General features: G+C 53.2%; 9 protein-coding genes across 9 annotated transcripts; 3 read left to right on the top strand and 6 right to left on the bottom strand.

Moving 5' to 3' along the window:
* Positions 1–40: 40 nt before the first annotated feature.
* K452DRAFT_301198 (uncharacterized protein) lies at positions 41–1,379 on the bottom strand (the record flags this gene model as incomplete). Its single annotated transcript, XM_033542419.1, has 2 exons — positions 41–797; positions 880–1,379. 2 exons carry the CDS (start codon positions 1,377–1,379, stop codon positions 41–43), a joined length of 1,257 nt encoding a protein of 418 aa, XP_033393946.1.
* A 62-nt stretch (positions 1,380–1,441) lies between these two features.
* On the bottom strand, positions 1,442–2,952 carry K452DRAFT_301197 (uncharacterized protein; the record flags this gene model as incomplete). Its single annotated transcript, XM_033542418.1, has 6 exons — positions 1,442–1,615; positions 1,663–1,946; positions 1,991–2,161; positions 2,219–2,564; positions 2,624–2,821; positions 2,878–2,952. The coding sequence occupies 6 exons, from the start codon at positions 2,950–2,952 to the stop codon at positions 1,442–1,444; spliced, it is 1,248 nt and encodes a 415-aa protein (XP_033393945.1).
* Positions 2,953–3,737: 785 nt separating this feature from the next.
* On the top strand, positions 3,738–6,205 carry K452DRAFT_256339 (uncharacterized protein). Its single transcript, XM_033538397.1, has 4 exons — positions 3,738–3,835; positions 3,888–4,499; positions 4,546–5,700; positions 5,757–6,205. The coding sequence occupies exons 1-4, from the start codon at positions 3,761–3,763 to the stop codon at positions 5,862–5,864; spliced, it is 1,950 nt and encodes a 649-aa protein (XP_033393944.1). The 5' UTR covers positions 3,738–3,760; the 3' UTR covers positions 5,865–6,205.
* On the bottom strand, positions 6,200–7,565 carry K452DRAFT_256336 (uncharacterized protein). The gene is made up of 3 exons (XM_033538396.1): positions 7,412–7,565; positions 6,989–7,352; positions 6,200–6,856 (listed from the first exon to the last, which is right to left on the bottom strand). The coding sequence occupies exons 1-3, from the start codon at positions 7,472–7,474 to the stop codon at positions 6,354–6,356; spliced, it is 930 nt and encodes a 309-aa protein (XP_033393943.1). The 5' UTR covers positions 7,475–7,565; the 3' UTR covers positions 6,200–6,353.
* Positions 7,566–9,123: 1,558 nt separating this feature from the next.
* On the top strand, positions 9,124–9,754 carry K452DRAFT_311597 (uncharacterized protein; the record flags this gene model as incomplete). Its single annotated transcript, XM_033543442.1, has 3 exons — positions 9,124–9,315; positions 9,386–9,567; positions 9,646–9,754. 3 exons carry the CDS (start codon positions 9,124–9,126, stop codon positions 9,752–9,754), a joined length of 483 nt encoding a protein of 160 aa, XP_033393942.1.
* A 1,245-nt stretch (positions 9,755–10,999) lies between these two features.
* Positions 11,000–12,527, bottom strand: K452DRAFT_234288 (uncharacterized protein; the record flags this gene model as incomplete). The annotated part of the gene is made up of 2 exons (XM_033537359.1): positions 11,000–11,579; positions 11,650–12,527. 2 exons carry the CDS (start codon positions 12,525–12,527, stop codon positions 11,000–11,002), a joined length of 1,458 nt encoding a protein of 485 aa, XP_033393941.1.
* Positions 12,528–12,871: 344 nt separating this feature from the next.
* Positions 12,872–14,916, bottom strand: K452DRAFT_361315 (uncharacterized protein). The gene is made up of 4 exons (XM_033546412.1): positions 14,501–14,916; positions 14,403–14,443; positions 13,344–14,343; positions 12,872–13,283 (listed from the first exon to the last, which is right to left on the bottom strand). Exons 1-4 carry the CDS (start codon positions 14,790–14,792, stop codon positions 13,075–13,077), a joined length of 1,542 nt encoding a protein of 513 aa, XP_033393940.1. The 5' UTR covers positions 14,793–14,916; the 3' UTR covers positions 12,872–13,074.
* A 1,068-nt stretch (positions 14,917–15,984) lies between these two features.
* K452DRAFT_321205 (uncharacterized protein) lies at positions 15,985–19,604 on the bottom strand. Its single transcript, XM_033544378.1, has 12 exons — positions 19,536–19,604; positions 18,760–19,464; positions 18,574–18,684; positions 18,444–18,516; positions 18,249–18,381; positions 18,164–18,194; positions 17,913–18,112; positions 16,969–17,857; positions 16,722–16,907; positions 16,503–16,653; positions 16,265–16,366; positions 15,985–16,198 (listed from the first exon to the last, which is right to left on the bottom strand). Exons 2-12 carry the CDS (start codon positions 19,224–19,226, stop codon positions 16,181–16,183), a joined length of 2,361 nt encoding a protein of 786 aa, XP_033393939.1. The 5' UTR covers positions 19,227–19,464; positions 19,536–19,604; the 3' UTR covers positions 15,985–16,180.
* An 803-nt stretch (positions 19,605–20,407) lies between these two features.
* On the top strand, positions 20,408–24,167 carry K452DRAFT_90147 (uncharacterized protein). The gene is made up of 10 exons (XM_033547299.1): positions 20,408–20,766; positions 20,824–20,847; positions 20,967–21,159; positions 21,213–21,587; positions 21,648–22,220; positions 22,270–22,375; positions 22,428–22,685; positions 22,736–23,148; positions 23,215–23,777; positions 23,935–24,167. Exons 1-10 carry the CDS (start codon positions 20,500–20,502, stop codon positions 24,043–24,045), a joined length of 2,883 nt encoding a protein of 960 aa, XP_033393938.1. The 5' UTR covers positions 20,408–20,499; the 3' UTR covers positions 24,046–24,167.
* Positions 24,168–24,238: the final 71 nt, after the last annotated feature.

Below are 24,238 nucleotides of genomic sequence, written 5' to 3'. Positions count from 1 at the left end.
GCGCCATCTCACCCACCCCCACACACAACCCCCACAAACCCTACCTAAAAAACGCCTCCCCCAACTCTTCGACGCCAAAGAACCCCCCCAGCGCCTCCGGCATCATGAGCCCTAAATCCACGTCGTCGGGGAAAAGCGGATGTTCCGCGTACGCGGTGCCCGCGGGCTCGTCCTGGGCCTGGCCTTGGGCCTGGCTCTGCTGAGGCTGCTGCTGCTGTCCCTGGTGGTGGTGCTGCTGCGCTCCCCCCGGACTCACCAGATACTGCTGCTGCTGCTGTTGGGGAAGCGGCACCACGGCACGCGCACCCGCCGACGACGACGCGGGCGACGCCGACGCGGCCCCCGGCGCAAACGCCCACAGCGCCTCGGCGGCTGCGCCCGAGAAGTCGAAGAATGCGTGCGGCGGCTGGTTGTGCGGAGGAAACTGCGGGTGCGCGTGCGCGGACCCGGCACCGGCCAGGTTCGGCGAGTAGGGCGTGTGCATGGGGAAGCTATGCGGCGCAGCAGCGGGGATATTCGTGGAGGAAAAGGGCGGGAACGCAGCGCCCGGGGTGTTGGCGTCGGCGGTCAGCGACGCCGGCACGCAGTACAGGACCTGCATGGACGCGGCGCGCAGCATGGTGAACAGCAGCTCCTCGAGCGCCTTGTTGCGCGGCGAGTCGGTCACGTAGCCGTGGAAGATCTGGCACGCCTTGTGCAGGAGCTTGAGGTCGGCGCGCGCGAGCGGGTGCGCCGGGTGGTCCATGACGTGGGCGTAGAGCCAGGAGAAGGGCCCGAGGATCGTGACGGAGCTGAGCCTGTGCGTGTTGCGGAGTTGCGCCGTTATTACCTGTGCGAGTGGCTTGGTGGGGATGCGGGGGCTTCTTCTGCCTTACTTACCAGCAGGTCACGTTGGGCTGGTGGTTTCGCGAGTCGGAAATCATGAAGATGACTTCGAGGATGCGCCGCGAGTAGATGAGCCGGATGTTGTGGTAGTCGCGGATGTACGTCGAGTTGTGCTGCCGGATGTTGGTCTGGCCTGGGAGAAGCCGCGCTGCGGCCCCGATGACGACCGACAGGCCTAATAGCGCAATGTAGTATTCCAGGTGGACATAGATTATGTGGTGGTAGTTTGGCATGTCGGGCTGGATTCGCCCTTCCGGACAGTACTCTTCCAAGACGACGCTCTTCCAGGCTCGCATGTCCTGAAAGAGTCGATCCATTTTGTCGGCCATCTGGGGTGGATCGAACATGCCCTCTTGCGTAAAGGTGCAGAAACGGTGCATGAGCAACGACAGCTGGAAGCGCATGAAGAAGATGGGGAACGCCCGTCTGACGTTCTCGTCGGGGCGTTTCAGTCTCGAGACCCGGATAGAACTTCCTTCTCGGCCTTGCATCATGGTCATCCGGCTGAAGGCTGTCGTCAGCACCGAGTGAAGATAGTACAAGCTCCCGGCAGTACTTACGTCTCCATCGTGAAAGCGGTCCAAGCAATAAGATCCTTTTCACGCTGCTCCTGCTCGTTCAGAGCTCGCACATTGCGGCCGTAGATTCCAAAGGCCTGGGCAAGACGGATCGCTGACCCGCACCAGTACCACGCGCTGTTCGTACGCTTGACTTGAAGTGAATAGAGGGACTGTGGGCGTGAGCGTGCATCCACCACCGATATCACATGAGACCTACAATAAGAAGCATAATCTGAATACTTTGGGTGCTGGCTTTGCTGTACAGCGCCGGTGTGGCTTTGAGCGCTTGCGCAAACAACGCTTTTCTGAAGTTCGACAGGCTATCCTCGCCCTCCAGCCCAAGATTATCTTGACAGCTGGCAGCACCCGACGCCAGCACCAGCCGCAGAAGTATGGGCCATAACTCGCCGATATCCTGTTTTTGTTTGTAGCGCTGGAATAGAAGTCGAAAATTTGCTTCATCCAGGATCGGATAAAGCGGTAGTACATTCTGAAAGAAAGCTAAACACGTCAGCAGGCATAGGAAGAGGGCATTGCAGACAAACCTGTCACTAAAGCGTCCACCGTCGTGCTGGATGCGAGTTTGAAACTTTGATTATCTAGGTCTTTTGGCAAGGGCTCGCCTATGTCCTCGACACCGGTCAACATAGGCGTGATATAGCCACTCAGCTCTTTGGCAAGGTGGTCGCGATGGTGCTCTGGCGGTCTACGTTTTTCTAGTTACATGAGTAAGAATCCAGGTGGTCTGCTACCGACTACGTGATTAAGCTTACCTATCGAGTAGCCCTCTTGCACCGCAGACGATAGGATGATGGCCCCAATATCGTCCGGAGCGGGCTTCGGGAGATCTTCAGGGAGTTGGCTTACGGGATCTGCAATCGGGGAATGCCTCGGGGGCGTATATCCGGGGCCGGGCAGGGGTTGGTTCGCGGATGATGGTATGGCGTGCACTGCTTCCTTTGCGGGAGGATTCACTTCGCTCGGCGCATCCGCAACCCTTGCTCTTTTCCGAGCATTGCCTGAGCCCTCGGGGGGTGGCCTGCCCGTGTACTCGCACTCGGTGTCATAAAGAACGCAATTCATACATTTTGTGCCTCCGATGTCATTGGAGCATTTCAGCTGCGATGGATTGCGTCATCAGCCTTGTACAATTTCAGGATCGCGCTCGTGGCACACACGCGTTTCCGTCGACAATGGTCGCAAGCCCTTGCGGCTCTCTTCTGTTGCTTGACAGCCGTCGCCATTGGGGCTTCTTTAGACGCGAAGCGGTTTTCGAGGGGTTGGGAGTTGCCATTGATGAGCAGCTCTGGACTTTTGGCGTCGACTGGATGCGCTTCACCGGGCCGCGTTGACGTTGGAGGGTGCGCGTCTGGGCGCTTGCCCAAGTCAGCCTGGTCGGAAACACTGCCCTGACTATACCGCATAAACATACCCCCACAGAGCTAAAGTCGAATGCAATATGCTGTGCAGTGATGATCTGAGGGGACGGAACATCACAGGCAGGCATGCCAGGGGGTCGGACTTACAGCTCGGGAATAAAGCTTATACACTCGGGATTAAGGCCTCACGCCAAGTCCAAGGCTACTATCGCCGCGCTGCAGAGACTGCTCGATGTTCTCCAAGGCGAATCCAATATAAGGTGCCCCGTAGCGGCCCAAAACGGAGCGATGTCGGGGCCCTACGACCCTAATTTATAAGTTGCGGGTAAAGTCAACGCGGTCCAGCCCTGAGCACTCAGATGTGTCAAAATATTGGACGCAGGGTGACAGAACGTCAAGCCGAGTTATTATTGCTAAAGACAAGCATTTTCTGCGGGGTTTGTCCTGCCGGCACACCGGTAAGAGCCGAAGGATTAGGGTCTTTGCAGATCCTCCGCTCCACAAGAGCAGTTGTTTGTCTCACTTCTCCTCGCTGTCGCCTGCCTTACGGAACATCAAAAGGCAGAACGCCTTTGGATAATGAAAAGGAGATTGGTGGACCAGAGGAGCAGAACCGCGCTCTGCTTCGTTGATTCAGGAGCGGAGCGGAATGGAGTAGGAAAAGAAACAAATTTTAGGCGCAAGAAGGTAAACGAGAAATGAACAGAAGAAAACAAGCAAACTATCTACTTCCCCGGACGCTTATTGCTCGCGCAATTCGTGGGTGAAGGGGAAAAATGAAAGCAGGTGTTGGGCCAGGCAGCTTCTCTAAAAAGTCACGCACGTGCGGACGCGTGGGGAGTCGCGTCTCCGCCGGGTACGTGACGTGACCAGGCGCCAACCGAGCTATCTTGCCCGCCGAAGCTCGACAACAACACGACACCAACCTACAACGCCATGGTGGACCTTTCAGATCGCTACAAGCATGAAGAGGACGACGAGGATGAGGAGGATGAGGCAATGGACGAGACCGTACGCCTTTTTCTCCGCTCCACCCCCGAAGCCATACTCACCGTGAGCGCAGGGATACAAGACGGTCAAAGATGCCGTCTTATTTGCCATTGATGTCAGCGACTCCATGACCAAGCGCCCTCCGCCCTCGGATTCGAAGAAAGCCGACCGCGACTCTCCCACCTCGGCCGCCTTGAAATGCGCATACCAGTTGATGCAGCAGCGCATCATCTCCAACCCCAACGACATGATGGGCATACTGCTGTTCGGAACCGAAGAGTCAAAATTCGAAGGGAGCGAGGTGATGGGCGAAGGGGGGCTTAATTACCCGCACTGCTACCTCTTGTCAGACCTGGACGTGCCGGCCGCCGCCGATGTCAAAAGACTAAAGAACTTGGTTGAGGATGAAGAGGAAGCGGAGAAGCTCTTGGTACCATCGAAGGAACCCGCATCGATGGCGAACTTGCTGTTCTGCGCCAATCTCATATTCACTACAAAGGCCCCAAACTTCTTGTCCCGGCGACTCTTCCTCGTCACGGACAATGACAACCCGCACAAAGGTAATAAGGAAATGAGGGAGTCTGCGGCGGTGCGCGCAAAGGATTTGTACGACCTGGGTGTTGTGATCGAGCTGTTCCCAATCTCCAATGCCGAGCGTGGCTTTGACAGAACCAAGTTTTACGATGTAGGTTGGCCATAAAAGTCGAGAGAAAAGTCACTGATTGATTTAGGACATTGTCTACCGGCCACTCATGGCCGACCCCGAAGCTCCGGCACCCATCTCTGGACCGGCGGACCCTTCTTCTAGTGCAGACGGCATCACATTGCTGCAGTCCCTTCTTTCCTCGATCAACTCCAAGGCCGCGCCTCGACGTGCGCTCTTCAATCTCCCCTTCGAAATAGGCCCTGGTTTGAAGATAGGAGTCAAGGGCTACATTCTGATCAAGCGCCAGGAGCGCGTTCGGAGCTGCTATGTCTGGCTGCACGGCGAGAAGCCACAGATTGCTGTGGGAATGTCGTCGAGATTCGCCGAAGACTCGGCACGTGAAGTCGAAAAAGCAGAGATCAGGAAGGCATACAAGTTTGGCGGGGAGACCGTCACTTTCACGACGGCGGAGACCAGTGCCATCCGCTACTTTGGCGATCCCGTCATCCGCATCATCGGCTTCAAGCCGATCTCGATGCTTCCCGCCTGGGCAAACCTGCGTCCTGCAACTTTCATCTATCCAACCGAAGTGGACTACATCGGGTCAACCCGCGTCTTCTCCGCCCTCTGGCAAAAGCTGCTCAAGGATGAGAAGATGGGCATAGCATGGTTTATCCCCCGACGCAACGCTTCGCCCACGTTAGCCGCCCTCATCCCGGGCAAGGAGAAGCACGGCAGCCGCGACGAACAGGTGATGCCGCCCGGGCTGTGGGTCATCCCGCTGCCCTTCGCCGACGACATCCGATCGAACCCCGACACGGATCTCGTGCGCGCCACCGACAACCTAACAGACGTGATGCGCGGCGTGATCCAGAACCTGACGCTGCCCAAAGGCGAATACGACCCGGCGCGGTACCCGAACCCCAGCCTGCAGTGGTTCTACCGCATCCTGCAAGCCATTGCCCTCGAGGAGGACCTGCCCGAGAAGCTAGAGGACAAGACGGTGCCCAAGCATCGGCAAATTGCCAAGCGCGTGGGCGACCAGGTCACCGAGTGGGGGCAGGTGCTGGACCAGGAGTTTAGTGAGTGGGAGGCTGCGAGTCGGCAGCAGCATAAGCGCCGCGGCGAGAGCGAGCAGCCCCAGGCGCTGCCGAAGCGGGCCAAGACGGAGGCGGCGGCGGGCGACGTGCTCGACGACGCCGAGATGAAAGGCCATTACGAGCGGGGCTCGCTGGCGAAGGTAAGTCGCTGTCTATTTTGGTGTGTATGCGTGCGGTTATGACTGACTCGACGCAGCTCACGGTGCCGGTGCTGAAGAACTGGGCCCATTCCAAGCACATCTCGGTCGCGGGCAAGAAGGCAGACATTATCGAGCGTATTGAGGAGCACTTTGAAACGAAGTAAGCGCGGCAGCAGAGCGGAGTGGACTTTTTGGGATCAAAATGACTTCTGCATGTAGGCACAGACGCGGACAGGGCCTGTGAGACGCTGTATTGCTGGCTCGTGGGGCTGCGGCAATAGCGCCGGTGTAGAGAGCATGTGTGTAGGTTGGAGAGGGCTGAGGGCTGAAGGCCGAGACTTTTGCCCGATTGGCGGCGCTTCGTAGTGATACCAGATGAGATTATGGAGCAAGGAGTCCGGGCGAACGGGGCTAGGCGGGCGATTGATTGTGTCCATCCACACGTCCTGCGGGAGATGGATGATGATGATGTAGATGTGGATAGCTGAGACTTGTTTATCGAACGCATATATATATCCCTTGTGCTGTCTCGCTATCGTGACATGAGCTTCACATACATACATACATACATACATACATACATACATATACTTACAGAACCAACGCCAACACGGTTTCCCCCCCATCACCTGCTCTCTCTCACACACCCCTCATTACTCATCAGCACCAAACGGCTTATCCATCATCGTGCTCTTCTCATCCACAACGCGCCTCTCACTCCTCAAATCGCCAAACCCGACATCCCCCGCCGCAATCTCCGCATCCGACAAGCGCCCCAGTCTCGCAACCTCGCGCCTTACATACGCAACCAGCATGGCCAGCTCTCTCGGCCGCAGTTCCTCGCCCTTCCACAGATTCCTCCACAGCGCGGCCGCTAGCACCGCGTCCCCGCGCACGAGGCCCTCGTCGTACGCGGCTGTCACGCCGCGCCACTGCACAAACAGGTCTTTGAGGTACTTGTTGCGCACGGCGCGCGCGACGATGTTGTGTTCGCTGGCCATGCGCGCTTCGGCTGCGTAGCTGAAGTGGTCGATCAGGTGCTGTTGCCAGGACGGGGCGTGCGCGGGCGGAAATTGTCGCAGCCGCGTGGTCAGCAGGTGCATGTGTAAGAAGGTCACTTGTGCCCAGGTCGCGAATGTGGGGGTCAGGTTGAGCTCTGGTTGCTTGTGTTAGCTGTTTGTTCGTCCGCCTGTTTATCCTTCTCTCTGGAGTTTGATGATGATGGTGGGAGGGAGACTGGGTTTGCAGTTGTGTGTGTGTGTGTGTGTGTCCAACATCAAAAACTCACCCTGATACCACGCGCCCTCACCAACGCCCAGATCTTCGCCCTTGGCCGTCTTGGGCGCCTCGCCATCCGCGTCCCGCTCAACCCGATACGCGGCCTGCGCCGCGCACTCGCGGAACAGCAGCTCCGTGGCGCCGTACGCGACGTACGTCTCGGTGGAGGCGCCGGCGCGCTGGCGCAGCTGCTCCGCCACGACGTTGCTGACGGCCTTGCGCGGCAGCTTCTGCGACGCTGTTGTCGTCGGCGGCGGCGGGGAGGAGGTGTCGGGGACTGCGGCCGGGCCTTCCCGTGCCGGCTGCGCTTCGATGTATGGTTGTGAGGCGAGGACGGCGCGCGTCTGCGACAGGTACCGTGTTTGTTGCTGCTGCTGTGGAGGGTGGTTAGTGCTGCGTGCGTGCGTGGTCTGGCTTGCGGAGGCGGGCTTACCGGCGCGGGCGCGCGCAGCTGCAGGGCGCGGCGGCAGGCGCGGCAGGCGGAGCGAGAGGCCATTGGGACGCGTGCGAAGCTTGATCGGTGATGCGAGGCGCGCGCTGTGGTTGTTGTGGTGGTGGCTGCTGTTGCGGTTGTGGAGATGCCGGCGCTGGTGATGATGGGAACTTTTCGAGGTTGTTGCTGCACGACTCGCGCGCGCGGCGGATCGTCAATGACTTCACCATTCCCGGCACGCATCATTCGGGGATCATAGCTTGGGTCGAGGGTTTTTGGGCTGGAGCGCTCCATGCGTGTGCGAAATGATAAGTAGTTGGCTTGCTAGTTTTTCTAGATTGCGAGACCGCGCTGCGTTGGATGCAGTTTTGGAGATGTGCTGAGGTCGTTGTGTATAGCTGGCTGGCTGCGGCCAATCAGCGCGCGTGTAGGTTGCTATATTCGTGGTTAGTGTATTATGTCGTGGCCGCCTTTGAATTTTAGTTAAGGGTTTCCAGCACCACGGTAAGTATGAAGTTAGCCGGCGACGAAGTGACAGAGGCTTTGTATGGCGCAGAGAAACATGTCGCAGGTTCATTAGACGATACCTCCATGGGTCTGGTGCGATATAACGTACATAAAGCTATTTCCGTCAACTACTTTTATTTTTCACAAAGACCATTCTCCACCCCACAGACCGATCCCAGTTTTGGGTGCTCTAATATGCACGTAGCCGTTTCTCGCGAAGAATACATATTGTGGCGTCCAGAACGCGGGATCCTAGCCAGCGAGACCCTGGTAAGTCACCGAAAAGCTGAACATCACGTCTCGCCCATGTTTACTGTAAAAAATAGAAGAGGTTGTCCAATTCAGCTTCGTGCATGCTATACTTGAACACGCAAGCTGGGGAATTGGACTGCGGTTCGAGAATACAAATACTGACTGGATCTGTTGACGGATAACCATCCTGTCAGGCCATCAGACCATGCACCTCTTCAGACTAGCATCAAGCAGCCTCCCGCGCTCTAGAAGCTGTCACATCAACCTATACGGGTGCGACATCCCGCTCCGAGCAAGTGAGCGCCAAAAAGCATTCCATCAGTTACCGTTGCCGTCCTTCCCGATCCTGGATACGCCAGGGGTTGTGGCTGCTTACAGTGACCTGATTGCTTGCCTAAGTGGCTTCTTCATGGCTGGTTGTGAAGAAGTAGGGATTTCTACATGCAACCTTTGGAAGTACGAGGATATTGCAGTCGCTGTCGTGGATAAGTATAGTTAGAATTTATGGAGACGAAGAGTGTACCAGACAGATCACTACACTGGGCACTGGGACAATAGCTATAGGAAAACCCATCCACCAAACGCATCCGCGCGTTGAACTTTACCTTAAACGTTACCATCTTACCCAACACGCTCACGCCGAATCAGAGACCAGAACTGCTCCCCAAAGCCATCCCAGCCCACTGTCTCAGCTAAAAGCCTCCAACCCCACAAACCTCGACAAGACAAGCAATTCCAGAACCGACCTACCCGTCCAACATCCAACAATGAACTCAAAAACAAAACCCCAGTCACAAGCCCAGCCAACCAAGGAAAAAGCAGCAAACACCGAACTCCCAGTCGTAGATAAAAGGCAGCGAACACTTCCCACAATAGCGCGTCCCAGAAAACACCGAGCGTCCTTTCCCACGATCCCTCTCTTTTCTCAAACCCTCTTTTGACTACCCGCCGCCATGAAGTTCCTCGGCAACCTCCTCGCTGCCGCGTCGCTCATCGCGTATGCGGTGGCTAGCCCGACCCCTGATGCCGAAGCTGCAGCGGAAGCAGAAGCAGAAGGCGGCACAGTCAGGCTCGCAAAGCGCGCCGAGGGCATCCATCTCGTTAACTGCTACGGGAGCGGTACCTTCTCCTACTCTACTGTCGTGGTGAGACATCCCTATCTTCAGGGTTGACTATGGCAGCACCAGTCAGTCAACTTACAACCCACCAAAACAGTACTGCAGCAACGACAGCAACTGCAACCGCTACCCCAACGGCAACGATCGGTGCAATCCCAACAACAACAACATCGTTACCTGGGAAGGGCGTTCCCAGAGCTGCACGTTCGGTACTAACGTTGCCTTCTCCTGGAACATCAACGCCAATGCTCAACAGCAAGCCAACTATGCCAGAGTTGGGTAAGTTTGGCCTAGAGAGAGCCATGGCGGACGTTCATGTGCATCGCCCGACTCGTACCTAACGTCTTTTTGTTTTAGTTCTGGCAGCAACAACTTCCGCAGTTTCAGTGTCTTCAAGGATGATCAGCACGTCATGTATTCTGATCTTGATGGAAGACAGTGCCGGAGCATTTACTACGCTCTCTAGACCCTCGTGAGCATCTTACATCCCTTAAGCTTGTTCGCAGTATATAGCTAATGCAGAAAAGCAACTTCAGACGGAGCTTACTAGGAGGAGGAGGATATAGGACAAGGACAGGGCCTACTTGTCACGAGAAACCATCTACGCTCCTTAACGACTTCCACACATTCACTCATAACGATATATATATTCCTACACGGACCTCTTCTTCGCGTGATCTATAGAGCTTAACCAAAACCACACGTAATCAAACCCAGAAACAGAAACGGCGACGAAAATTAAAACTAAAACCAAACCACCACACACGACTCCCTATCTCTCACACCACACGCACACCACCATCACACACGACACCCTCCCCCAATCAATCCACCAAAATCAGAAATCCAAAACCCAAAATCCCTATCTCCCTCTCTATCTAGCCCCAGCCTTATCTCTACCCATATAAGATACCTATACACATACCATCGCACCACCACACCACACCACCACACCACCATCCACCCACCTTTAAACTCCCTCCGGCCGGTCCTACTCTTCCCTCCCTCCCGCATCTACCCGCCCGCTAGCGCCAGGGACCGACCAGCGCCGCTAGCCAGGACCGCTAGCCAGAGCCGCTCTTAGCCCCACTCCTTCGCACAATCCCTTTTGCGGGGGCCGGGGGAGGGAGAGATAGCTACCCGACGCCGGTGGTAGCCGGTATCGGCGGCGGCGATGGCGGCGACGGCGGCGTAGGCTTTGGACTGAATGAGTGGAGAAGTGGTGCTTCATTCATTCGCTTAGTATTGAGGCAGTCATTCATTCACAACGTCCAACAGTACAACGTACATCGTACATACAACAGTGCGTCGATGCAAGACACTGGAGGCAGGCAGTAGGCAGTAGGAGTTTCCCTAATTTTCAGTGACCATATTGATGTATGTGTGTATATGTATATATGTATGTATATATATAACTATATATCCTCTCCGCAGCTCCTCTAGAAAAAGAGGAGCCGCTCTAAGTGGGTAGTATGTAGATACTCCTCTATTCTATGCCACCACCATGGCGTCAAAACCAAGCAGCCAGCCCAGCCCAGCCCGATGAGGGCGCTGTCCCCCCTTGCAAAAAGCGATCCAAAGTGATCCAAAACCAAAAACAAACCCAAACGCCGCGCTATCGTTGCATCATGCAAGCAGACAAGCAAACAAGCAAAAAACAAGAAACGAAACGAAACAAAGCAAAACGAAACTCACAACTCACACCCCCAACCTATGCAGCCGACGACGCCGCCTTCTTGAGCCCAAACCGCCTCTTCAACTCATCCCAAAACAAGCCCCTGACACCCCTCGCCCCCCCAACAGCATCCCTGTTCTCCTCGGCGCGCCTAACAAGATAAAGCACGCACTCGGCCGTCGTGCCCCAAGTAACATACTTGTAGACGTCGCAATCACCAGCCCTAAACCCGCGCTTCTCGTCCGCAGTCGTCAGGCTCAAGCTCAGCTCGTCCGCCATGCCCATCAGCTGCCCGTAGACGGCTTCCGCCGGACGCAGGCCCCTAGCTTGCTGCTCCGCCCGCAGCGTGCGCATCAGGTTCGCGCTGTTGGCATTGTGCGTCGCCAGCACGATCGCGACGTGCGTCTGCGAGCCGGGCTTGCGCTCGTGGTACGTGCCCAGCATGTGCGCGGCTGTGTCGTACGCCGTGTCCGTCTCGCTCTTCGTGTCGTGGATCAGGTGGCGCGGGTCGCTGCCTAGGTACGCGCCGCGCACGAGCTTGGCGCCGAAGTTGAAGTTGCGGTTTTCGGCGAGTTGGAGCTGCTCGGCGAGGACTTGGGACGAGGCCTTGAGGTACCTGGGGGAGGAGAGTGTTAGTTTGTGTTTTTATGTGTGTGTGTGTGAAAAGGGAAAGGGTGGGAAAGTACATTTGGTAGGTGTTGTAGACGACGAGGTCGGAGCCCTTGTTGTACTTCTCCATCAGGTCCATCGTCCACTTGTCAATCGCCTTCTGCTGGGACGCATGCTCAGCATCAATCAGCAGCTTGACGCCCCTGGCCTTAGCAGCCTCGCACATCTTGGTCAAGGCCTTGCCGAAGATCTCATCAGGGACCTCGCGGTTCTCCTCGAGCATGTGGACGACACCCAGACCCGCACCCGAGAACTTGATAGCGGCGAAGGCGCCATCGGCGCCCTCAATCGTCTTCAGCGTGCCCTCGAGCCACTGCCCAACCTGCTCCTCATGCACCTTCTGACGCTCAGCCTCGTTGGCCTGGCCCGCGGCGTGCATGTCCACCTCCTTGGCGTAGTTGAGAATCACGCCCTTGTATCCCAGCTGCTGGAGCCCGCGCACCGTGCGCGTGATCTCCGGGATCGTGGCGCCCGCGCAGTAGTGCGCGTAGAAGGCCTGGTGCAGCACGTGCTTGAACACGGGCGCCGTGATGAAGAAGGTCGTGTACCGCTTCAGCATGCCCAGCAGCACCGTCAGCAGCCGCGGGTACGACGAGATGTTCTGGATCAGCAGGTTGCGGAACAGGCTGGGCGTCGGCAGCTTGGCCAGCACCGCCGTGTCGGCCGTCGAGCGGGGCGAAGAGCGCGGCGTGTTGATCGTCTGCGACGTGTAGCCCGTGGTGGCGCCGGGCTTCACCTCAATGGTCGATTGGGACGAGGCATGGTTGTGGAAGCGGGCGTGCTGGAATTGGACGGCGTAGCCTCCGCGAGAGGTCGTCGCCAGCAGCGAGCGCCGGGAGAGAAGGTGGGCGGCCGAGGTGCGAGGGCGAGCGGTGCGGAGGGAGGAGGCGAGCATGACGTTTCTCCGGATGCGGAAAGTGTGCTGCTGTGTTGGGTTGAATAAGGTAAGAGGTTATAATGGAGCGATCGACTCTGGGACACAGCGCAACAGCAAGGGGAGAGGTGTGAAGGGCATTTCTACGGACCGCAGCGGGCAGAAATTATATAGGTGCATGGCAGCTTTGTCGGCGGTCTAGCTTTCGGGGTGGTGATGGTGCGGCTACCGTCGGGGCGAGGCCAGGCGAAAGAGGAATTGTTCGTTGGCCGACACCGGCGGTGGCCAAAAGGCGAAGTATCATTGGCCCCGTGAATTTCGGGCTGTCAGGGAAAGCCGACATGTGGGGATTTTGAGCCGCATAGCGCCGGCAAACATTGCTTATCTCCCTCCGCCCCAGGGCACGTGTTCCGGGGGGCTGGAGCGCCGGAACGCCGTCTTGCCGCCTCAGACCACGCGGCAAGCCGAGTGTAGCAAACAAAGGACTAAATTCGGCCGATGCGCTGTGCCGGGCTCCTCTTATCGCTCCTAAGTCTTACTCCAAACTCTACTGCTCCTCCTCCTCCCCTCACCACAGCTGCGGCTTGCTGGCACTGCCATACTTGGCCTGCCACGCAAAAAAGTACAGCAACGCTCCCAGCGGCTGCCCCACCAGGCAGAAGCTGATCCAGAAGACGAGGTTGCCCACCACCTTGCTGCCCACGCCCTTCATCCGCTGCAGCGGGTCCGTCGCCAGAATCAGCGGGATCTGGAACACCATGCCCAAGAACGCGACACCTGCACCCTCGTTAGCAAACCTACACCTCAACCTCAACACTCCGCCCCTTCCGATCTCACCGATTATGTTGTGTGTTGGCACCCCGACCAACAGCTCATGCAGCAACCCCGAGAAGATGAAGACGATGATCTGCGCCAGGGCCGGCGGTACCCCGCGGCCCACCAGCGGGCTGTACAGGTGGCGCCGCATAAACGTCGTCACGGGCTTGTTCCAGGTCACCCAGTAGATGCGGATGCTGGTTGCATTCCACCACTCGGTGTAGAACTCGCGGTCGCCGAACCGCATAATCTCCGCCAGCGCGTTGAGCGACGAGTGGAACAGCGCCATGAAGCCGCACAGCCAGCAGAAGAGCGAGATCGTCGACAGCTTGAGCACCCGCTCCGCGATCGACACCAGGTCCAGCGTGGCCACCTTGTCCAGCGAGTTGCGCAGCAGCGGCGCCGCGTACTGCGCCGACGCGATCCAGATGACTATGCTGAGCACCACCACCTCCGACATGCGCTTGAAGACAAAGACCCACCGGATCCGCTCCGTCCGCGGGTACACGGGCTGGTAGACCAGCGTGGGCGCCCACCAGAAGTAGGTCAGGTTCCCGATTGAAATGTTGCGCGGGTACGCGCAGTCCTTGTAGAGGTCCGGCAGCGGCGTCGCATCCTCGTCGAGCATGGCGTGCCGCAGATCACGGTTCGTAAAGGCATACGAGCACGTCTTAAGCCACACAATAATGGCGTGCAGCTCGCACAACGTGCCAATGCCCGGGTGGTGGATGAAGTAGTACACGACCGTCGACGCAATGGTCAGGTTGAGCGTCGCGTTGATGCCGTGTGCGAGCGCGATTAAGCCCCATGTCTTGCGGAAACTGTCCTGCCCGAGCACCCGCTCCTCGGCCGTCTCTGCCTTTTTCAGGCGCGCGATGGCTCCCTTGGCCTGCTGCGCAGCCACTAGCTCGATGATGTATGCGACGAATAGGTGACAGGGGACGAGCAGGTAGAGGATGGAGCCGTAGACAACGTCCTGGCGGCGGTAATCGTGGCAGCGGATGCAGATGAGAACGCCATACTGCGAGCGACACGGTCAGTCGGGGGCCGTGATTCCGCGCGTGTAAGCTATAGGTGTACCTTGAGGAAGTTCTCGATCATGAGGCGCAGATTCGACACGACTGCGGGGAAATGCCGTTAGCCGTCCGTGAACAGCGCCATGCAGAGCTGGGGCATACCGAGCACTAAGGCCATGAGATTTCTAAAGCCCATGAAGCTGGGCGCCACCGTTGCATCCTGGCTCAGAGGCGACGGGCGCTGCATGCGGTGAACGGCGACGACGTGCCTGTATTTCCCCCCGTTCTTCGCCGCGGCGGCGCTTTTGGCGGGCTCGGGAGCGGCGGCGGCGGCGGCGGCAGCAGCAGCATCAGCGGAGCCGTTGGTCTCGGTGGTGGCCGTGTACTGGCGCTCGGGGTGGGCGATGGGCACATCGGTGCTCGTAGACACGGCCGTCTGGATAGGGGAAGCCATTGGTGTGTTGGCTTTGGCAGGAGGCCTCTGGTGGAGCGGGTCAAGGACAGGCAGGATAGTGAACGGATGCGAGGACGATCAGGGACGAGGCAAGGCGCATTGGACCGGCTCACGGTGACCCCCTCATTTCTGCGTTGGGGGCAAGCAGCGGGAGAAGAGGCATCTGGACTGGCGGGCTCCAATCACGTCGACGGCTTCGATCGTTGAACCCCAAAGCGACGCGCCCTCGTCATGGTCAGGGATTAGCAGCAATCGTGCCGCATTCGCCCTGTGGCTGCTGTGGCGCCGTGGCTGCTGCTGCTGCTGCTTCGCAACGGCCGGCGACAACAACTTCAATGGTGGTGTGGGTGAGTAGGTAGGAGTCGATTAAAGTTTGTAGAAACATTCTTGCGCAGTTCATCGGCGACGGAGCCATGACCGAGGAATGCATGCTCGTCGCGTGCCTTCCACGGGCTCCCTTGTCTTCTTCCTGTCGTGCCTGTCTTGCGCCTGTCGCGTCGCACGGGCCTGACAGACATCGTTTTGCGTCAAAGCTCCAGGACTTTCGCCGCACCAACACCACCACAACCTCCGACGCGCTCCGCTGCTGCGACGTTCATTCTAAACTCTGCCTCTGCCTGGTCAAAAGCGATTATGTTCGCTCCGATCTTGCCTACGATAGATCGCAAGTTCCAGGGTGGATGGATGTGGCGTGGCAGAGATGCATTTTTTCGTGGCGCGATAGATGGATGTATATGGATGTGTTCGTGTGGTTTATCCAGCGGTAGAAAGAGCTTTTGTGGGAGGGGCGCGTTCATGTCTTGCGTCGAGATGTGTACGCATTTTTTAACCTTTTCGATCCTCTGAGACGCGGTCGAATAAGTCCTGACCGGTTCGTGTACGGCACATGGACAGCTCCAAACATAGTTGGATTAACTATATATCAGGGGAGTTAGTGTACTCTTTGTGTAGTCCTTGGCCATTTTGTATAACTATCGGAGTTGATTTCTGTCCGGTCAATGTTTAACTTCTATGGTGGGCATGAGTATGTCCATATCGCCCTGTTTTCCTTTGTATCAAGAGTTTGCGCATTACTTCGCCTCGTTTAGTGTAGTTAGGCGAAAAGGTAAGTGAGCATAAAAGTAGCGCGAAGGAAGGAGTAAACTTCGATGTCAATATTATCTGAATGTGTCCCTCTCCTTATTTTTATCTTAAATCTCGCACGATTTTTTTTAGAGATCCATTTCACGAGTCCGAACCACCACTGTTCGTTTCCGATTTATTTACTTTATTTTCATTCGCCTTGTTTGTTCTACCAAGTACTGTTGTAGTAGTATACGTGAAATCAGGAGCACGATACCAGGTACGGATAATTTCCTATTCCCTACGCATGGCTTTCCAAATCAAGGCTATGATTCTTCAAGATACTAATATTATCAGTTAGAAATTGGGCCTTGTTAAGAAACGATGAAGGCTGTGTGTGAGTACTTTACCTTCATGAACCTTTCCCTGACAGACAGATATTCCATGTGCTCGTTGTTCTCGAGTGAGCGTTTGATGACGCTGGACTTCATTTCTTGCACGGCAATGACATACTGAGGTTTCCGGTGTCAGTGTTGAGCACTAAGGAAATAAATGAAGTGACAGAGAAGGAAGGTAGAGAAAGAGGGAATAAAAAAGGAGGGAGGGAGAAGAATGAAATTGAGGGGGAAAGAGTTGCTGGTTACTTACTTCCTCGATGGAATTCCGCACCACGTACCGCGTGGCAACCACGTTCCGAGTCTGGCCCATTCGGTGCACTCTGTCCAGAGCTTGTTCTTCCGCCATTGGACTCCATTGCGGTTCTATCATGTACACTCTGGAAGTGGCTGTGAGGTCCAACCTGTTTAAGGGACATTAATGAATTTCCAGATGCTCTTTATAAGGTTTCATCTTGCAAGAGAAACGTACCCAACACCGGCACTTCCAATGGAAGCAAGGAGGACGCAGTACCCCTCGTGTGTGCGGAACTTTTCTAGCGCAGTGCGTCTCGCACGATCGGACTTGCTGCCATCAATGCGCTTAAATTGGATGCCGTTGAGCTTGAGAGCCTTTTCAATTTGGTCCAACATTTTGGTCCAGCAAGAAAAGACCACACTTGTCCGGATGTTAGCAAAATAATCAAAAAGGACAACAGAGAAGAGTGGTTAGGAGATACCTTTTTAGTGGCGGCCATGTTGGATCTGCTCTTTCAGCTTGGAGGTTCTTCAACAAAGCCACAACTTTGGATGATGGTTTGTATGCCATATCAAAGTCCATGGAATCGATAGATTGAGGATTTGTAGAGAGACGTCCAGGTGTCGTGCTAGGTATCGGGGTCAATGCTCTGCTGTCAAGACACAGCCTGCAACTTCCTCCATCAGTAAGTAAGCTATCGTCTTTCTTCTCGCAGCGAGAGCAAACTGGATGTCCGCAGTCTAGCTGCGGGTCTACTTCTTCATCCTTTCCTCGGATCTTCAGTGACTTCGTGCAGATTGCACAGATATCCGACGATTTGAATAGTTCATTTGCAACTGCATCTTCATCAACAAAGCCTTCGAAGATTGCCAGAGCAGCTCGTGGAAGAAGTTCCGAGCCATGATCGCAGAATCTCCGAAGCCTTGATATCGTCTGGAAGATGCTTTGTGTGGACGTTTTTGCCTTCTTCGAAAACGGTTGTGTCTCGAGGATCCTTGAATAGCTTTTCTTAAGGATCTCATATCGCTCGCGTTCTTCATCGTTAAGGAAAACTTCCTCGATTCGGGTTTCTCGAGGTTGCATCTCAAGATCCCCAAAAACCGATGCCTTGGTCCTCCGGAGGGAGGTGGATCGGACAAGTTTTCGGAGGGTATCTAGTGCCTTTTCCGGGTTGCTCCTCAAGTTGTTTGTAACTTCGGAGTTGAAAAAGCGTAGATCATTGAAGGGAGTGATGCGGAGGAAGCTGAGCAATGCTCCAAAATCTTCGACACGGTTGAACATAGGGCTTCCAGTGAGACACCAGCGATGCCTTGCTTTCAGCTCCTTTAAAACTCGGTGACGTTTCGAAGACGGATTTCGGATCATGTGAGCTGTACAGTATTTAGCAGCCATTCATATTAATTCAATTCTAAGGCATTATTTTACCCTCATCAAGAACAATTCTGTGCCATTTAAGTCCGTTGAGAGCTTTTGCTTCCCTGTTTCGCCGTTTTCTTGCTTCGGACTCTGATACAAGGGTATCATACGTGGTGAGGACAATGTCGAATTCATTCAGCTTGGGCCACGAATTTTGCCTTGAAGAGCCATGGTAAACACAGTAGGATAGTGTTCCGGGATGCGTATGTCTGTATCATGAGTAAATAGTTGGTCACTAACAAAGATCAAATATGTTTTACCTCTTGATTTGCTCTTCCCATATTTGAAGAACTAATTGCGGTATCAGTATTTAATGCGAAGTTCGTTATTTAGTAGCCGGCTCACCCGACATAGGAGTAATGATCAACGTGGTTTGTATCGGAGAGGAGTCAGCATGTTTAGCATTTGGATTTTTCATGCGGTCAAGCTGTAGCGTAATGAGGGCGAGCATCGATAGAGTTTTACCAAGACCCATTTCCTAACAAGAAATATCAGTATATAACGAAGATTTTACACAGTCTTCACTTGAAGGTGCCTTACATCAGCAAGAAGACCACCAAGACATAGGTGCGGTTTTTCGGATTGAACGAAATCAATGGCGGTATTCCGATACCTGGAAAGGGTAAGCATCTCAACATTGGTCTGGACGATAGGAATAGATATTGAATACCTTATTTTTCCATCGATGTGAGTGAATGGAGCCCACATGGTGCCGAATTCATTGCCATCAAGTCTTCCACTTTCCTTTTCCATCATCATAGATAACGCCTTCACTTGATGACTGTGAATATTTAGAGGTGGAATTAGTGAGAAGAACCAAAAGAGGTATCGGATTAAGGAGAGGTGCCAATCTTACGGTTTCAGTGACGTGCGCAAACGGGAGCTTGCCCGAATTTCAGCAAAATGTTGAGGACCTTCGGCGGAATCAAACACCTGAAGAACTTTATATTTCAACGGATCGTCATCAGCCAAGATCGCGGAGCTGGAACATTCTGTACTTTGGTTATATGAATCTTGAATCATGTCTTCAGTACCTGGCCGGTACAAGTATTGCGGGTTGAAGTACGGTACTGATGGCTGGAATGCTTGAGGAGGCTGAAGGTATATCTCTGAATTACCTAGCAGCTCCCCAATAGCATTCGCGTTCTTTTGTTCTCCATGAACTGCAATGCACAATTTGTACTCCGCTAGTTTGTTCTCAACTTTGTTGGCCTTCTTGATCTTCTTTAGAAGCAAAAATGCAAATAAAGTTACAGTGAATCTTCCTAAGAGATCGACTAGGGGTTCCGAATTCTTGCGCTCGAGAAGCCCTCCGTATGCCATAGATTCGTAGTTGCGTACCGTTGCGATATGGCCATCGAATTTAAGCTTTACATCAATGCGAGATACATCAGTATTTCCGAGATTATCCAGTCGTAGGTTTGGAGCGTTTAGTTGTATCTGTTGACAGTTAGCTCATTCCCACTGGCAATATCACAGTAATGTTACCACCCCGAAGCACGTATCATAGTCCGGCTCGTAAAGTCGGGGAACAGGATCGGAAGTCTGGTTATGGACGAGACTATCTTCGGCCATATCTTATTAGACAATTAATAAATACTATACTCAATTCTAACGGGAGCTGGTGATTACCCGAGTATTGCCGTTCTGAAACTGAGTTGGTACTGGCTTCCGCATGTGATCCAGCCGGTGAGATCGGCCACTCCCGGATAGATGAGTATGAGTACGCACTATAGTCTTCCCGGCTTCCGGTATTGTTATCGGCTATGACAATTCGTGGTAGCAGCCCTGTAGTCTCAGCAGAGAGTGAATGCGGTGTATATCCATCTTCGGTTGGCGCAAACGACTGTGCATCCGGTGGCCTTTGTGCATCAAATGACCACTGTGGGGGAGTGAAGGTCTGTTCGAAGGGCTGTGGCGATGGACAAGTCAGACACTGTCTTTTTACACCCTCTGGATCAGCTTGCGTCTCCAGTAACTCCACCCACGACCGTTTGTCTCCATGAGGGTAAGCCATAATAAATGCTGGTCTGTGTCAGAACTGGTATGGGAGTAAGGCTTATATCGGGTCTTAGCAAAGCCTAGTTGATGCTAAGCCACATCATTCGACTTCCATTTACTTGCGTCACAACAGACTGCGCCATGCACTTTGCATTAATGAAGGATGTAGGACGCATGTCAGCCCGACGAAAGCCTAGCAGGCTGTAGTACAAGGGTCACGTGCATTGGCCCTCCCGCACCGCACATCTCGGCTGTGGCGCAGCCATTCAACTTTTACTTGCTCGAGTAACGTACATTTAGACTAGGGAGTACGTGGCGAAGCTGAAATATCAGGCGCCAAACGCATGGCGCGTTGCTTATCTCCACCCAACCGTGAGCTGCGCCATGCATCTCGCTTCCAAGGCTTCCACATGTGACATGTCGACCCCGCGGACACTCAGCCTTGCTGCCTGCAAAATAAGATCAATAGCTCCTGGCGTCTCTACTATAAAACCTACCACATCAAATCTGCTAGCCCGCAGATCACAAGTTTCTGTAGCCAGAAATGACCGACGAAGTCCGCTCCTGAGCCCGAATTACAGTAAATGAAACGGTGATGGCCTTATGCCCTACTGCTGAAGCCTTTGAAGCAGCAAAGAAAGAATTTATTAGCTCGGTCAGGAATGGAGAACCAGAAGTCTCACACTTCGCTTCCATAAGTGAAGTTTACGATGCCACAGAAGAGATTCAGAACGAACAATCAAAGTCTGGCACTCTCCGAAACCTTCGAATGATCCAGCCATATCTGGATTGCCTAAACCATTATGCCGGGGTTATCGAGACTTTTGCACAGGTCAAACCTGACGTGATATCACTCATATGGGTACGGCTTAACCATGATTCGTTATCTTATCAAACGAGACATGCTGAGTAGCTTTAGGGTCCAATCAAGATGATCTTGCTTGTACGTCACTCTGCTTCATGTTGTCGATTATCACTACAGAGATGGGTTGCTACTCATATGGTTTTTTTTGGCTTTGAATGTTGGAAAAAATACTTTCACTTTACTGACTTGCAAACTAGGTCACTAAGACCTACGTCAAAGGGTATGAAAAGATATGGGACGCTATGGCTCAAGTGGGAGCACGGCTGCCTCAATTTGAGAAATATGCCCGAGTTTTCGAGCAATATTCTCAGATCAAACAAGTACTTTGTTTGTTCTATAAGGACATACTTGAGTTTCACTTCACATTACTGGAATTCTTCCATCTCAACAGTATGCATAATTCTTAAATTACGTTCGCTTATACACTAACAAATTGACGATAGAAAGGAGAATGTTCTTCGAGAGCATTTGGCCGAAGTACTTCGGCAAGATCCAATTGATCATTGAGAATATTGAGAAACACCGAAACTTGATGGACAGCGAGGTCACGCTGGCCAACATAATGGAAGCAGATGCTGCACGACTCGATGCATACAGGAGATACGAGCAGAACCAAGAATTCCAACAGCGTCAAGATTTCAACACAGCAAAAACTTCTTTATCACCGGCCCTATACGACCACGAACTTGAAAGGATCAAAAGGGAATGTTCAGTCCAATCTGGTAATTGGCTGGAAACACTTGAGCAATTTCGAAGCTGGTTGGACCCCAGCAAGTCGACGACAAGGCTGTTTTGGCTCCAAGGGATTCCAGGTGCAGGTTCGTAGTTTTTATTCTCCCTGTTATCATACTGTCTTTAGATACTTATGATTTGTAAAGGAAAAACATTCCTCACATCACTCATCACGCGCCGTATAAAAGAACGAAAGGATCCTTTAGCTTTCGCTTTTCTTTCCTACCAGGCTCGAGATGAAGCTTCCACTTTGAAAGTACTTCACTCCTTCATTTTCCAATTGGCTATCGAAGACCAGAGTCTGCAGCCACTGGTCTGTTTTGCTCATAAAAACAGCCCTCGGGAGCTTTCTAGTAGTGTTGACTTCGCCCAAGGCCTTCTCAAAGATCTACTGAAGAATCTACCTGCAACATACATTGTAATCGACGGGTTGGATGAAATATTAGAAGTTGAGCGAATATTTCTCCTCGATATTTTGCTCGGTTTACACATTGAGCATGATAATCTCAATCTGCTATTTAGTAGCAGAGCCGAACATGATATTTCCCGGCTTCTGGAGCCCAAGGCTCAACCAACCCGAGTCCAGGATAGAAACAGTCAAGACATTCAAGTGTATGTCGAAAAAAGAAGAGATGGATGGCTTCGGAGGCTTGATATCGACCTTGAAATCGCGAACGAGGTTCGTTTGCTTATGGAAAATATCGGGGAGCGTGCCAAAGGTAAGAAAGTCTATGTTATATTCTTACAAACCAATGTTAACAAGTATAGGTATGTTCATGTATGCGAGGTTGGTGTGTGACAACTTGGAACTCCAAACCGACCTTGATGCCATCAAAGAGGAAGCAGCCAACCTCCCAAGCGGACTGAATGAAGCGTAAGTACCCGCTATGAGCGCATATAAGATTGCAATCAGCTTACGTGAAAAGATACGGGCGAATTATGGTTAGAATCCAGCAGGACCTTAGACCGCAAGAACGTCGTGAAGCAAAGCAAATTTTAGAATGGGTTGGTTGCTCGTTAAGTCCAGTGTCCGAGAACGAGATAAAACTGGCACTCCTGGTATCGCGTGGCGGAGACTTATCTAAAGGTCCTCGAGGGATCTTTACAAACATATTCCAACGATGTGGCCCAATCATCGAAACCGTGAACGGTTTCATTCAATTTGTTCACTTCAGTGCAAGAGAGTATGCTCAAACGGCACCACTATTGTCTTGACTAAGCTGATCCTGCATAGGTATCTGTTCCACACACATAGTGGACGATATTTGAAAGAAGCTGATGGGCATGCAAACATTGCTTCGGCTTGCATTCGCTACCTTTCATCTGACTGCTTCGACCCGCATGTTCAGGATAGCTCTATGCAAGAATTCGTCGTCAAAGGATCCTACGTTTTAGAGAACTACGCCTACCTACACTGGTTTGACCATGTTCAGAAATGCGCTGACGTAGCTCCGGAAACGATTTCAAATGAAATCAAAGACCTTGCAGGAAAGCGAGCCAACCTTGGTTTCGATCGAACCAGCGGAACCAATTCTTCAAATTTAGTCTACAAGGTCTTCCAAAAATTTCCTGTAGACTTGCACGAGATCCTTCTTGACATGAGTGCCTTCTGGAGATCGCGGAATCACAACTTCTGCTTTGAGACCGGTAGGTTACCATGAGAAGCTTGAAAAACACCCCAAATCCTCGATACGTTTGTTAACCTATCAAAAGTTGAATCGTGGAAGAATTTCGACCCACTCATAATATCCGCGCAACACTCTCGAATACAAACTCGCCTGGAAACAATACTCTGTTCAACCCAAGCGACGCATGAGCCAGGATGCAAATGCACAGTGTTGCAAAGCACATATGGTACCTGTCTCTACAAATGTAGTAGGCCAGGATGCCCCCGATTCAGAACTGGGTTCGATAGCAACAAGGAAAGAGTGAATCACATACAAGCTCACAATCGACCATTCAAATGCGATTCCAGGGATTGTCCTTACCGAGAGTTCGGCTTCACGACTAAAGCACTTCTCCAGGATCACACAAACAAGCTCCACAACAATAACATTGGGACACCCTTATCTCAACTAGATACAATAAGTGACATCGAGGATGCCAGAACCATTATCGAGGATGCTATAATCTTCAACGATCTCGATTTAGTTCGTAGCCAGAGGGAAGTAGTTCGATCCTGCGGTGATATATTGATCCCCCTTTGTGTTACAAGAAGGTCATCTAGTGAAATGCTTCGGTTACTTGTGGAAATCTGCAAGGGTAGAAAATATAAGGTGCGGGACATTTTCACTGTTTTCGACGCTAAAAAAGAAGACTATGAGCATTTGCGTATCCTATTGGAGAACAAGATCATCCCCGTCGGCACTTTCTACAGCATCGCTGCCAGTGCATCACCAGAAAAATTCGAGCTGTTTGCTAAATTTGATGCAGAGATTGGAGATACTTACAATGAACTGTTCAACGCGCTGTTACCTATGCGGCCGAACACTTCAGTTGAGATCCAAGCTGTCAAATGCATTCAAGCCATGGAAAAGGTCATGACGGTCAGAGGGTACGAAACATGTCTCTCGGTTCTTGCAGAACGCTGCTGCTCTCGCCTGATCGCAAAATATTGCCTCGAAAATGGAGCTGCTGTGGACTATTCATCGCCGACGCCATTGTGGAGGGCTGCAGGGAGAGGCACAAAAGAAGCAGCTGTTCTTATGAAGCTTTTATTGGACTTTGAAACCAGCCT

This window comes from Aplosporella prunicola (assembly GCF_010093885.1).
Source record: "Aplosporella prunicola CBS 121167 unplaced genomic scaffold K452scaffold_24, whole genome shotgun sequence".
Classification (NCBI taxonomy): Eukaryota; Fungi; Ascomycota; class Dothideomycetes; order Botryosphaeriales; family Aplosporellaceae; genus Aplosporella; species Aplosporella prunicola.
The sequence above is the reverse complement of the archived record's forward strand: the minus strand, read 5'-3'. Positions and strand labels throughout refer to the sequence as shown.

Excerpts from the sequence above, each read along its gene's own strand:
- K452DRAFT_256339 (XM_033538397.1), top strand. The coding sequence starts at position 3,761 with ATGGTGGACCTTTCAGATCGCTACAAGCATGAAGAGGACGACGAGGAT. Across the intron at positions 3,836-3,887 it reads ATGAGGCAATGGACGAGACC|GGATACAAGACGGTCAAAGA; the intron begins GTACGCCTTTTT and ends CCGTGAGCGCAG. Across the intron at positions 5,701-5,756 it reads AGCGGGGCTCGCTGGCGAAG|CTCACGGTGCCGGTGCTGAA; the intron begins GTAAGTCGCTGT and ends GACTCGACGCAG.
- K452DRAFT_256336 (XM_033538396.1), bottom strand. The coding sequence starts at position 7,474 with ATGGCCTCTCGCTCCGCCTGCCGCGCCTGCCGCCGCGCCCTGCAGCTG. Across the intron at positions 7,353-7,411 it reads AGCTGCGCGCGCCCGCGCCG|CAGCAGCAACAAACACGGTA; the intron begins GTAAGCCCGCCT and ends CACCCTCCACAG. Across the intron at positions 6,857-6,988 it reads TGAGGGCGCGTGGTATCAGG|AGCTCAACCTGACCCCCACA; the intron begins GTGAGTTTTTGA and ends ACAAGCAACCAG.
- K452DRAFT_361315 (XM_033546412.1), bottom strand. The coding sequence starts at position 14,792 with ATGGCTTCCCCTATCCAGACGGCCGTGTCTACGAGCACCGATGTGCCC. Across the intron at positions 14,444-14,500 it reads TCTCATGGCCTTAGTGCTCG|TCGTGTCGAATCTGCGCCTC; the intron begins GTATGCCCCAGC and ends ATTTCCCCGCAG. Across the intron at positions 13,284-13,343 it reads GCCAACACACAACATAATCG|GTGTCGCGTTCTTGGGCATG; the intron begins GTGAGATCGGAA and ends ACGAGGGTGCAG.
- K452DRAFT_321205 (XM_033544378.1), bottom strand. The coding sequence starts at position 19,226 with ATGGCATACGGAGGGCTTCTCGAGCGCAAGAATTCGGAACCCCTAGTC. Across the intron at positions 16,908-16,968 it reads ACATGGCCGCCACTAAAAAG|TGTGGTCTTTTCTTGCTGGA; the intron begins GTATCTCCTAAC and ends CATCCGGACAAG. Across the intron at positions 16,654-16,721 it reads ATTGGAAGTGCCGGTGTTGG|GTTGGACCTCACAGCCACTT; the intron begins GTACGTTTCTCT and ends TCCCTTAAACAG.
- K452DRAFT_90147 (XM_033547299.1), top strand. The coding sequence starts at position 20,500 with ATGGCCTTATGCCCTACTGCTGAAGCCTTTGAAGCAGCAAAGAAAGAA. Across the intron at positions 20,848-20,966 it reads CAATCAAGATGATCTTGCTT|GTCACTAAGACCTACGTCAA; the intron begins GTACGTCACTCT and ends CTTGCAAACTAG. Across the intron at positions 21,588-21,647 it reads CCAAGGGATTCCAGGTGCAG|GAAAAACATTCCTCACATCA; the intron begins GTTCGTAGTTTT and ends TGATTTGTAAAG.